Source organism: Saccopteryx leptura, chromosome 5, assembly GCF_036850995.1.
Source record: "Saccopteryx leptura isolate mSacLep1 chromosome 5, mSacLep1_pri_phased_curated, whole genome shotgun sequence".
In the NCBI taxonomy this organism is placed as follows: Eukaryota; Metazoa; Chordata; class Mammalia; order Chiroptera; family Emballonuridae; genus Saccopteryx; species Saccopteryx leptura.
In genome coordinates this window covers 69,741,427-69,754,241 of record NC_089507.1, presented here as the reverse complement: position 1 = coordinate 69,754,241, position 12,815 = coordinate 69,741,427, and the positions used below count along the sequence as shown (strand labels likewise).

Sequence of the window (12,815 nt, the reverse complement as noted above, 5' to 3'; positions counted from 1 at the left end):
TCTTAAAGGGCCCACACACGTATTTACTCAGACTCACTACCTCTGAGCTCCAGCAGTGGGACAGCAGCTTGAAAGGCACCAGAGAGGAGAAGGAACTGAATTATCCAGTATCAAGGTAAGAGTTGGGGCAGGGGGCAGCTTTCTCTCAGTACTGGTAGAGGTCATAGATCCTTTAATGAGCCCTCCCCCGCAGAGCTGGCAGGTGGGTGCCATATCTGAGACTCCGTCAATTTGCTCACACTGTTTGCCACACTCTGGTGATTCCCTGAGACCCTACCTCAATCCAACTTTTGGATCCACCCAAGCTGTTTCCAGTGGCTTTTCCATACATGTGGCCTGTCTTGGCTTATGCTTAAGGTTTTTCTAAAATCTCTCAAGCAGAATCTGGCCTCAACTTGTACTGTACCTCTTGATAAGTGGCCCAGGCCCAACACTAGTAGTAGCTGTCCTTGGTTCTCAGCCTGGCCTCTTCTGGGCATCTCCAAGCCCAGCACAAGTAGCAGCCATCTGTAGCTCATGCCAGGTGGCCCCAGACAGAACATAGGCTGTGGCTGACCTTGGCCTGTACATACTGGGAGGCCCCAGAGCCAGCACATCCAGTGAACAGCTTCAGACCACGGCAATGTGTCACCACCCAAACACATCCACAAGCCACACACTCAAGGGGCAGACTGAGCAGGCACCAAAGCCCTGCTGAATTAAGTCCTGCTCTATGAGATAAATCCCAGAACATCTGATCTTCCATGATGGTTAAAGGTCAGTGGTCACAACCAGTCCTTGCAGATAATCAGCATGGGGGTAAATCCCTTGCATTGATGTGCCAACAGCAATCAAGGCTCAACCACAGAGGAAGGTGCACATAGCCCACACAGAGGGCACACCTCAAGTGCCCCACTTGGGTGATTGGGAAGGCCGTGCCACTGGACCCTACAAAACACCTACTACATTAGGCCAGTCTACCAAGCCTGGGAAACACAGCAGCTCTACCTAATACACAGAAACAAACAGAGGGAGGCTGCCAAAATTAGGAGACAAAGAAGCATGTCCCAAATGAAAGAACAGAACAAAATACCAAAAAAAAAGAGCTAAAAAAATAATGGAGAAAAGCAATCTACTAGATGCAGAGTTCAAAACGCTGGTTATAAGAATGTTCAATGAACTTAGTGAGACCCTCAACAGCATAAAAAGGAACCAGTCAGAAATGAAGGATACACTAAACAAAATGAAGAATAATTTAAAGGGAATCAACAGTAGAGTAGATGAAGCCAAGAATCAAATCAGTGATTTGGAAGATAAGGAAGCAAAAAAAAAAAAAAAAAAACAGCAAAAAGAAAAACAAACCCAAAGAAATGTGGATAGTGTAAGGAACCTCTGAGACAACTTCAAGTTTTCCAACATTCGCATAATGGAGGTGCCAGAAGGAGTAGAGAGAGAACAAGAAGTTGAAAACCTATTTGAAAAAATGACAGAGAACTTCCCCAATCTGTTGAAGGAAATAGACATACAATTCCCAGAAGCATCGAAAGTCCCAAATAAGATGAACTCAAAGAGGCCCACACCAAGACACATCATTAAAATGCAAAAGGTTAGAGACAAAGGGAGAATTGTAAAAGCAGCAGGAGAAAAGTGGTTTGTTACCCACAAGGAAGCTCCCATAAGACAGTCAGTTGATTTCTCAACAGAAACTTTGCAGGCCAGAAGGGATTGGCAAGAAATATTCAAAGTGATGAAAATCAAGGACCTACAATTAAGATTACTCTAGCCAGCAAAGCTATCGTTTAGAATTGAAGGACAGATAAAGAGGTTCCTAGACAAGAAAAAGTTAAAGGAGTTCATTATCACCAAACTAGTATTGTAAGAAATGTTTCTTTAAGAAAAAGAATAAAAGTTCAAAATAAGAACAACAATATAGCAATAAATACATATTTATCAACAATTGAAACTAAAAATAAAATAAAGCAGAACAGAAACAGACTCCTAGGTACATGGAACATTTTGACAGTTGCTAGATTCAGGGGGGGCGTTGGGAGGATGAGTGAAAAAGGTGAAGAGAGTAAGAAGCACAAAGGTTGTCACAGAACAGTCATGGGAATGTAGAGTACAGCAAAGAGAATATAGTCAAATTATTGTGAGATTTATTGGGATGATCACTTAGTAAGTTATGCAATGTATAATAACTGGGGCTTACATGTGAAACTAATATAATAATGTATGTCCATTGTAATTGAAAACTAAAAATGCTTAAAGAAGGAAGAACATAGAGCGTTTTGCTCATATGTGACTGCAAGTTTAGGGTACAGAAACAAAAATCGTCTACGGCCCTAACATCCTAAACGCGCCCGATCTCGTCTGATCTCAGAAGCTAAGTAGGGTTGGGCCTGGTTAGTACTTGAATGGGAGAAACGAAAATCACGTTTCATAGCTGTCTACCTCATAATATGTAAGAACGTACATAAGAACACTGAGAAACCTCAGCCATAAATTATTTATTTTCTATATTATCTCTCACAACAATTTCCTTACGTGTTAATATGTATTTCAGTACAATGTGGACATGGATTTTTTTATTAATAAACTACAGGCAGACCTTGCTTTACAATGTAGTACAGGACTGTAAAAATGACCATGTAAGCTCAAACTTTACAAAATGATGTTAATAATCAACAGGAAAAATTATGATTGTTTCATGACCTTTAAAACTTTTTGTCAAACATTAAAAGCTCCTTTAGTATTGGTTATAAAGTCATAGGGAAATAAAAAAAAATGTAAGATGAATGTTTATTTATTATATTTAAATTTAAAATATTTTATTTATTTTTAAAAAACTTATCCTAAGACCTTCTAAATTACATCATTTGCAACCCCCCCTCTACCCAGTGGACCTAAATGTTGGGATTCAATGACCCCGCCCAAAGAGGCCACCTTTCTGACTGCAAGATTCTTCTTAGAGATAATATGGTTCAATTATTATGAAACTTTGAGGGGGGGGCAGCTCTATCAACTATGGAGTGAATATCCCCCAAAATAAAAAATTATGAGTGGGTACTCCTCATAATTGCTTTTACTAAATATTTGGGCAGCCAGGCCAATGGGGACCAAGATAAAGATTGATCACTTCAAAGTCAGAGATGTTCTAAATAAAACAAACTAAAATTTTACTCTTCCTAAAGGGCAAAGGAAGGAGCCAACCACCCTGCAGATCTCAGAACCGAGTATCTTGCATTGTGTATGTCAGAAGAAAAGTATGTTTTACACTGCAACTTATTTCCATAACAGCACTGTGGGACCCAAAAGAATTAAGTCACAGATACTTAGGAAGCATCTCAATTGTTCACTTTGAACAGTTCACATTAAGTTACTGAAAGGAGAATGCACGAGAATTATCTTTTTGTATCTAAATAAAATAGGATCCTTTTGCCATATGTAAAGTCTTTTGAATGGGTTAAGGCAGTGGTTCTCAAACTTTTTGAAGTTGGGCGCATTTATAATCCTACAAATAATTGTAGGCACATTAAATACAAATTTCTGAGAAATATGTTATAATAATTAAGTCAAATATTAAAGAAAAAATATATAAAGTCCAAGCGTGCTTTTATGTTAATTAAACGAAATAAATATAACAAAATTTAATTTATTCTGACATTAAAAAACATGTTTATGTTACATTTTTTGAGTTATGCTTTTTTAGAATTTGTAAAAAAAGGGGGTTAAAAATAAAAAAAAAGACGAAAAGTTACCTTTTTATATATATAGATACATTCTTAGTAAGATTTAGTAAATTCAGCAGGTCCCGGCGCAAATGTGTTGTTTTTTCATTCTTTTGTTTATGAGAAACATGAGCCTGATGTGTCCTAGTGATTTCTTCAATGTTTGGGCATATATTTGAAAGGCAAACTCTCATTTCCTCATCAATACATTGAAGAATTCCTCTCTTTTTACTCTTAATTGTGTTGAGTGCAGAAAACCCCACCGTACTTATCATCTTAACTTTACACCAAACAAAGGACAGAAGAAACTTGCCTCCAGTCTTTCCAGGGAACATGGGGGGTAGTGTAAACAATCCAGCACCACAGCTTAACAGCCTTTTGCAACCTAATCAGGCAAGTGAGGTGGGGGTTTGGGCACTTTCAGCTTACAGCCAATTTCTCACACCTCTGTCCCCCAAAAATCTAAACTCCAAAAACCCTGTTGGTTTTTTGGTCCCCAACAGGCACATATTTCTCTGGAATACCATAGGGTGCACCTGGAAATCTTCTTGAACCACTTTGAGAACCACTGGGTTAAGGGAATGCACTATGGCTTGACCCAACTACTATGTGACCTTGGCCATGCTTACCTTTGCCATGCCTCAGTTATATAATCCCTAGAGTGTGAATATAGTAATAGCAAGCAATTCACATAACTGTCATCAGAAATAAATGAAAGAATACATATGGGAAGTATTTTAGCCTTGTATTGTGGAGGTTCAAAACAAGTCACCCCAAGATGTGCCTCTATTGTATGCATACAGAGGCAGATTAAGGTCAGCTGAGGCCCCAGGTGCATAAGAAAATATTGGGCCCCTTAAAAATAAGAAAGAGCCTGACCAGAAGTGGCACAGTGGATATAGTGTTGGACTGGGACGTGGAGAACCCAGGTTTGAAACCCCGAGGACACTGGCTTGAGCGCAGGCTCATCTGGTTTGAGCAAAGCTCACCGACTTGAGCCCAAGGTCATTGGCTTGAGCAAGGGTCACTCAGTTTGCTAGCCCCCTGGTGAAGGCACATATGAGAAAGCAATCAATGAACAGCTAAGGTGCCACAACGAAGAACTGAGCTTCTCATCTCTGTCCCTTATTGTCTGTCTGTCCCTATCTGTCCTTCTGTCTCTCTCTGTCTCTGTCACAAAAAAAAAAAGAAAAAAAAAGAGAGACAGGGAAAATAAAAATACATGTTAAACATATTTTTAAATAAATAAAAAATATTATGTACTATTAATGTTAAAATTGCACATATGAAACCAAACTTGGTGTTATTAGAAAAAAAGTGTAAAGTTGGAGTTTTGTGGGGCTCTTCAGAAGTCGGGGTCCAGGGCGTGCGTGTGCCCGGTGCGCCCTCCATTAAGTCGCCTCTGTATGCATATTGCTTTGAGCTAAAGGCAACTTTAGCCACGGGTGCAAGAGAAACTCCTGCCCTTCCCTTAACTACCTAAAGGAACTTGAATTAGGCTTGCCCATAACAAGCAAGTATCAGAGATACCACTTCTGACCTATCTATAGGGCAGCTCAAACTTCTAATTTCTAAACATCTGCTCTTATCATTTTGCAATGACTCTCTGAAGCCCCAAGGTGCATTAGCTCAGCCCTAGCTTAGGATGTCTTCTATACCCATGTTCCCTGTCTGTCTCTGAACCTCTCCTGCATGTGGGGTCTCTGACTCTCTCATGTATATCGGGTTCCCACACATATGTATGTATTAAATTTGGTTATTTTCTCTTGCTAATCTGTCTATGTTTATTTGATTATCAGACAAGCCAGACGAACCTTGAGGGTAGGGGAAAGTTTGTTTCTCTCCCACAGTATTTATTATAAGAGTGCAAAATTATTAGTTATTACTACTACCACTGTTATTAGCACATGATTTTCAATAGTGAAAAGATCCCAGTTTGTCTAATGATTTGTGAGCGTTGGGGCTAAAACGGTTCCATATGATACTGGTCCCAACATGCTGCTTAAGTTTGCACTGGGACCAAGCCCATAATTTAATATAAAACCTGAAATGTGTGATGTTCTATTCTGAACTCAAGAAAGTGGTTAATGGATAGTTAAACCTTCCTGAGGCAAACTTAGAAATTACTGGATCCATTATCTTCTTGGCAGAGTAAGTAGTGCAGCTCTTTTTCCTTGGGGGAAGGGGTGTGAAATTTATCCAGGTATTTTGAACACTGCTTGCCTTCTTCTTGTATAACTTACAATATGAAGTGAGCATCTTTTCTATGTGTTGGTGAGTTATCATAATCCTTTCTTAATATGGGCCAATTCCCAACATTTCATCCTTTGCACTTTTATCTTTTTAAATTTTTATTTATTTTTTATTAAGTGAGAGGCATGGAGGCAGAGAGACATGCTCCTGCATGTGCCCCAACCAGGATTCACTCGGCAAGCCCACTAACAGGCGATGTTCTGCCCATCTGGGGTGGCTGCTCCGTTGCTCAGCAACCAAGCTATTTTAGCACCTAAGGCAAGGCCATGGAGCCATCCTCAGCACCTGGGGCCAACTTGCTAGAAACCATTCAAGCCATGACTGTGGGAAGGGAAAAGAGAGAAAGAGAGAGAGGAGGAGGAGAAAGAGGGAGGGAGCAGCAGATGGCCGCTTCTCCTGTGTGCCCTGACTGGGTATTGAACCTGGGACTTCCACACACCGGCTGATACTCTACCGCTGAGCCAACCAGCCAGGACCTATCCTTTGCACTTTTAACATCGCAAAATATTGCCGAGAGTTCCTTTATTGTGAAGTCTTTTTCACCAGTGTCACTTCCTCTGAGATATCTTCCTCCTTTTTGCCACAATCACTTTCCTCAATTACACTAATAAATTTGCCTTCACTAAATTCTTTTGACTGCACATCTAGATCTCTCGAATGGTATATCAGTGATGTTCCCTTGGCCAGCTACTTATTTCTTCTATAAATCCAATGCACTTGTTTTGGTTTTCATGCCCAGTGTTATCATTGTTTCTCTGCTATTCTCTCATCTTTGCTGGTCCATTCGCCCTTCCAAGTATTCTTTTCTTTTTATAAAATGTCACGTGGTTTATCACTGGGAGATAAGGAAGCAACACAACTACATGTTTTGTATGTGAACTGAATAGCTGATCCTCAGTGACCAATCCGAGACTGAAAATTGATCACTGACCAATATGCACAATGGTTATTTATGCAATGATTTGTAGTAAAGTTTGCACTTTATACTATTACTCACTGTTAACATTCTGTGATAACTGATAAGGATAGATAGTACTCTTAAGCTTAGCCAAAATGAGGAGAAGGTAACTGAGGTAACTGAAAGCGAAGTTTGTACTTTATGCAATTAGCCAATTCACTGTGATAACTGACATTTGAATTGTGTTGAGAGACTGTGTTTCTTAATTGAAAAAATAGATATCTATGTATATCAGAACCAAAGAGCAAAGTGAGTACTGCTTGTATACACCCTGGAGATTTGCCAAAATATGATCAACTGTCATGCAAATTACAGGATAATTTTCATTATGAAAATCTGAAGGAAAAGTACAACATAATTTACAGACAAGTCAATGGTTTTAACCAACAGAAAAGGAGCCACTGTCTGTTAACAAAATGAAGTTAGGTAACAAGCTGTGAACTTTAGATGTAGCTATTTGTTGTTGCTTTAAACCAAATAAAAGTCATATTGACAAGTACAAAGCTGCCCAACCTTCCTGTCCTGCCTTTCTATTTAATAATTAAACACTTCTTGCGAAGGTAAGTGAAAGTTCTCATGCCTTTAGGCTGAGGGCCTTACTCCTAAGACCTTTTTCCTTTGACTATTTTACCACTTCCCTGGAACATCAAGGATAAAAAGGTGAACTAAAAAGTATTTTCCTCTAAAACATTTTTTTCTTTTTAAAAACTGTAATTAAGATAGAAAAAGTAGAAATGTCTCTATAATCTTCCAGTTTATTCTGAACTACGAATCTGTGAGAGCCAACTAGAGATGTCAAAACAAAGGATATTAGTGAGGTCATATGATATTTTTCTTTCTCTGCCTGGCTTATTTCACTTAACATAATAGTTTCCAGGTCCCTCCATGTTGTTGCAAAAGGTAAGATTTTCTTCTTTTTCATGGCCCCATAGTATTCCATTGTGTATATGTACACTGCTTTTTAATCCACTCATCCACTGATGGACACTTGGGCTGTTTCTAGATCTTGGCTATTGTAAACAATGCTGCAATAAACATGGGGGTGCATTTCTTCTTTTGAATCAGTGATTTGGTGTTCTTAGGATATGTTCCTAAAAGTGGGACAGCTGGGTCAAAAATTAGTTCCATTTTTAATTTTTTAATTTTTTGAGGAATCCTATGAACAATGTGAACTGAGGAATGGAACAGAGGCAGAGGCGAGATCAAAGGGACCAGAGGGAAAGTGGACAGAGAGAAAGGGGATGAGAGGATGGGATCAGAGAAGGGAAAGAGATTGGTGAAATTATATATACATAACACAGCGTTATAGAGAGCAGAAAAGTAAATCCTGGAGGGAAGGGGGAGGGCGTTGGGGGGCAAGGGGGATGTTGAGGGGAACACGGGGGTGAGGGGGATGTATTCGGTGGGGCATTTGAATCTATGTAAACACAAATTTAAATCAATTAAAAAACAACAACAAAGGGTATGAAACCAGCTGCTCAGTTCTAACAGTCAAAAGAATTCATTGAGAATTTAACTCCAGGGCATTAAAAAAGTCCCAGAATTTAAATCCAAACTAGCAGTGTAATCATCTCTAGCTTTAAGAACACTTAAATAATTCCTTTAATATAGCAATCTACTCTTTATTTTAAACAATGACATCTGATTAATGTTGATTTGGAAATCTGGCTGAAACAATGATTATTTTATGTAGAAAATAAACAATTCTGAGGATTAGGGTTTGTCATACCTTTCTGATAAGATCTGAGAGTTCCATTTCAGCTTTCTGCTGAGCCAAATCAGATTTGACTTCAGAGTAAGTATCATTGATGATGGCCAAAAACATATTCTGTTTGTAAATCAAAGGAAGGTTAAGGTTAAAACAGCAACCTAAATATATTTTGTAAACATCAATCCAATCTTTGATACATGCCTTTTTTGTTCACCATCTTTAAAAACAATGTGATGTCTGAAGAAGTTATAAATTAATAGATTAATAGTCTTGCTATAATATTGTTTGTAAACATTACTTTTTTAATGAAGTCATGCCAAAGGAAAATGTAACATGTTTTCTTACTTACAAAACAATATATTGTGGTATAGTTTGCAAAGAGAGACAAGAATAAAATACAACAAAATATTAATGTATTTAACTATGAATAAAGGGATTATTTTATTATTTTTTCTTATCTATGTTCTCTTTTTTTTTTCATTTGACATAAGTTTTTTGGAGTGTAGATCTCTGAACAGCTCTTCAGATTTCAAGAGTCAACACAGACAGCTGGAATTCTATGCTTATTCTGAATAGTTATATATTTTTTGAGATTTACAGAACATAGAAGAGTTAAAAAGATCTAGGCAAATAGGAATAGGAAAGCATAGTAAGAAGATAGTCAAGAAAAGCTTAGTGGACAAGACAGAAACTTTGGAGTCAAGCAAACTTGGGTTTTGGTCTTGGCACTGCCAAAGCTATATTCTTTAAATTTTTTAATTTTCATTTAAAAATGTATTTATAAGATGGGAGAAATAATAGAAACTCCCCTACATATTTGCTGTAAGAATGAATAGAATAATCTATGTAAAGTACTTAAAAACAGGGCCTAATGTGTGGTGCTATGTAATTTATCGTTATTATTCAGTAATAGCAGTGGTCGCCTTCAGCTGGTTCACACCAGTTCAGCAGAACCAATACCTAATTTTTTGTGGAGTTTGACAAAGTGGTTGTTAAAATGGCACTTGTAATTAGGGTTCTTTCTAAGGTGAGTCTCCAGGCAACCGCCCAATGTGGAAATCACAAATTTATATTCCTTACTCTTTTTTAACCTTCATCTGTGCAACAGCATATTCTAAGCGTCTGTAGTAATGTTCATTCCGTCCATAGGTATAAAAAATTGCAAGTGAGGATGCCAATTAAGAAGCAATATGGAAATATCTTAAATAACAGTTTTATTGTTTTTTTTGTCAGGTATTATTTAATATTTCTCATTAATATCTTAAAACTCTTATAATCTCCTTTGTGTACCTCTTTTATTGTTATTTAAATATTAAATGCATAAAATAATAAAATACCTTTTGGTATACTGTTTTGTTTTTTTTTGTATTTTTCTGAAGCTGGAAACGGGGAGAGACAGTCAGACAGACTCCCGCATGCGCCCGACCGGGATCCACCCGGCACGCCCAGCAGGGGCAACGCTCTGCCCACCAAGGGGCGATGCTCTGTCCCTCCGGGGCGTCGCTCTGCGGCGACCAGAGCCACTCTAGCGCCTGGGGCAGAGGCCAAGGAGCCATCCCCAGCGCCCGGGCCATCTTTGCTCCAATGGAGCCTTGGCTGCGGGAGGGGAAGAGAGAGACAGAGAGGAAGGGGGGGGGGTGGAGAAGCAAATGGGCGCTTCTCCTATGTGCCCTGGCCAGGAATCAAACCCGGGTCCCCCGCACGCCAGGCTGACGCTCTACCGCTGAGCCAACCATACTGTTTTTTTTATAGTTAAAACTGTCATTAGGGCAAAGAACTGGTTGTTAAAATTATTTGAATCCCACCACTAACAGTCCATTTTCCTGAATTTTCCCTTCCCAGTATAATAGTTTATATTTCCAAGACCTGTTTCCATTAGATTTTCTGGAAGCAACTGTACTCAACTGACTGGGTGTTTCTTAACATGCTTTTCCTTTATTTTTCCTTTTCAGCACTTATCTATGGGTTGTAACCATAGAGATGTATATCTGATTATGTCTGCTTTCCCTACATACAAATTTATGGACTCTTCATGAGGGCGGGATTGGGCTCTATTTTCCTCACCACTCCATCCCCAGTATCCATCACATTGCCTGGAATGCACTGTATCTGTAAATATTTATTGAACAATTAATAAATGAACAAACGAGAGCTCTATTATTCTAATGGATTTTAATGGGTTACTAGATTGTTATGAATTAAGGAGGAATATTGTTTAAGGTCCTGCATCAGAAATGAGAATAAAATCTAGAATACACATAAATTCCTGGCATAATACTCAATTCCAAGGGCAGGCAGTTGTAGTCAGAGTAGTATCTCCCAACTCTCCCTCTCAATCCAGGCATCTAATGGTTTATTTTTGTTTTCAAATGGCTGCTACCTAATGCCTGCAAATGTATTAGTTGAAATGGATTAAAGTATGCGTCCTCTGAAGAGATTTCAAAAACTGGAAAGTGACTGGGAAAGGCTCTTGAAGGAGTGTAGAGAGGAAGTTCTCTCTCCTTCTCTCCATCCTGTCTTACAAGGGTCACTCTGTTGTGGGATGGATGTCTGCAATCAGGGTCTTTCCCGGTGATGATGGGGCTTTTGCTTCCCGCCTCACTGGCCCATGTTAAGGTAGGCTCTTGTTAAGTAGGGGCAGTGAATTAACACCTGGCAGTCATTTCAGAAAAGTGGCCAACACTGCACTTAGCTTGTCATTTTCATTAAAAAAAAAAAAAAAAAAAAGGTTGCATTTGTATTGACAGTGGCCTCCTCTCTCTCTCTGGGGGTGAGGTGGGGTGGAGGGAGAGCAACTCCTTGTTGTGCAGTAGTACAAAAAAATCATTTTAGTATAAAGACACAAACAAAGAACTTCTCTTCCTGTCCTAGTGATTGATCTGATCAAATGACTGAATAATTTAGAAGGTGCTGTCTACTGGAGGACAACATTCAAATAAGTCCACATTGAGCATTTCAAATTGCCACCACTGTGTCGCTCATTTAGCTGACTGACACACAAAGAAAATTTAGGTGGCTCGAAGTCAACTATGGGTCACTCACTGCAGACCTCTCAATTCCCGGTTTTTGTTTTCTTAGCAGAGATTCAGGGATTCCGATGCTCCAGCATTCAAAGCACTACCAATATTAGAAAGTAAAAAAGGCTTACTTTTTCCTATTTTTCTGCTTTAGTATCATATATGATAGGAAGAAGAACCTTAGGAGGCTCAAGTAAAAGTAATTATGATACATGCATACAGCAAGATATTAATGAACTTGCACAATATTCCTGACTCTTCAGTCTTATTAAAATACATCTAATTCTCACTCAGTAAATACCATACAGTTGAGTACTTACTGAACCAGCTCTGAAGATCTTACACTGACATACTAAATTTTATACAAAGTATCGTTATAAATTCCATTGAAAACGGAAACAGTTTTGTTGTTTTCTTAAGGTGATGGCGGATGTAAGGAATTCTTAAGTGTTCCTGTTTAAATGAAAAGATATCCAGTGTCTAGGTTAAGCTAACTTAATTTAATACTTTCTCAGTGGAGTGGACAAATAAATATATAAATGTTAGGATGAAGAACAAAATGCCTTTAAAAAAACTTAATTAACTTAAGGCCAAATATAAAAAATGGTAATTGGTACCAAATCAAGAGAATAAAAAATACTTTTGAAAATAATTTTTAAAGCAATTCCCATACATTGTTAGATTTAGCTTTATATTTAAAATATGAATATTCTTTGTAGGCAATCTTGCTAACTATGAATAAGTGAAAACAAAATATCTTAACCTTGACAAGTGATAATTCACTCCAATATTACTCTTGACATCCTGAATCTAATTTGCTTTGTCAGTTCCTCTTTTTTTTAAGCAGAAAAGAAGAAAGAGAGAAATGCAAAGTCATGCTAGCAAAGACTGTGAAAGTGCTGATGCTTTTGTTAAAAAAGCATGTAAGCATATTCTACTTTTTTAGGCAAGGCAGTATTTTAGGTAACTTTATAAATTTGCATTTGATTCTATTTTTTTTTTTGCATTGAACAGACATATGTTTGTCTGTCTATTTATAGCTAGATGGAGAAATAAAAGTCCATGGAAAAGGTATTTGGTGAACATTTAAAACTGTAAATCAAAGAGAAGCAAAATAAATATGATCTCTAATGTCTACATTTTTCTACTTCTGGGTCTTTTAAAAAATA

General features: G+C 38.1%; 1 protein-coding gene across 1 annotated transcript in view; it reads right to left on the bottom strand.

The window, feature by feature from the left end:
- The window catches only part of PKD2 (polycystin 2, transient receptor potential cation channel), a 71,749-nt gene that overhangs the window by 9,205 nt on the left and 49,729 nt on the right, over nucleotides 1-12,815 (bottom strand). Inside the window, exon 10 of the mRNA XM_066385097.1 lies at nucleotides 8,648-8,746. Coding sequence (XP_066241194.1) covers nucleotides 8,648-8,746 — 99 coding nt within the window. The remainder of the gene's footprint in view (nucleotides 1-8,647; nucleotides 8,747-12,815) is intronic.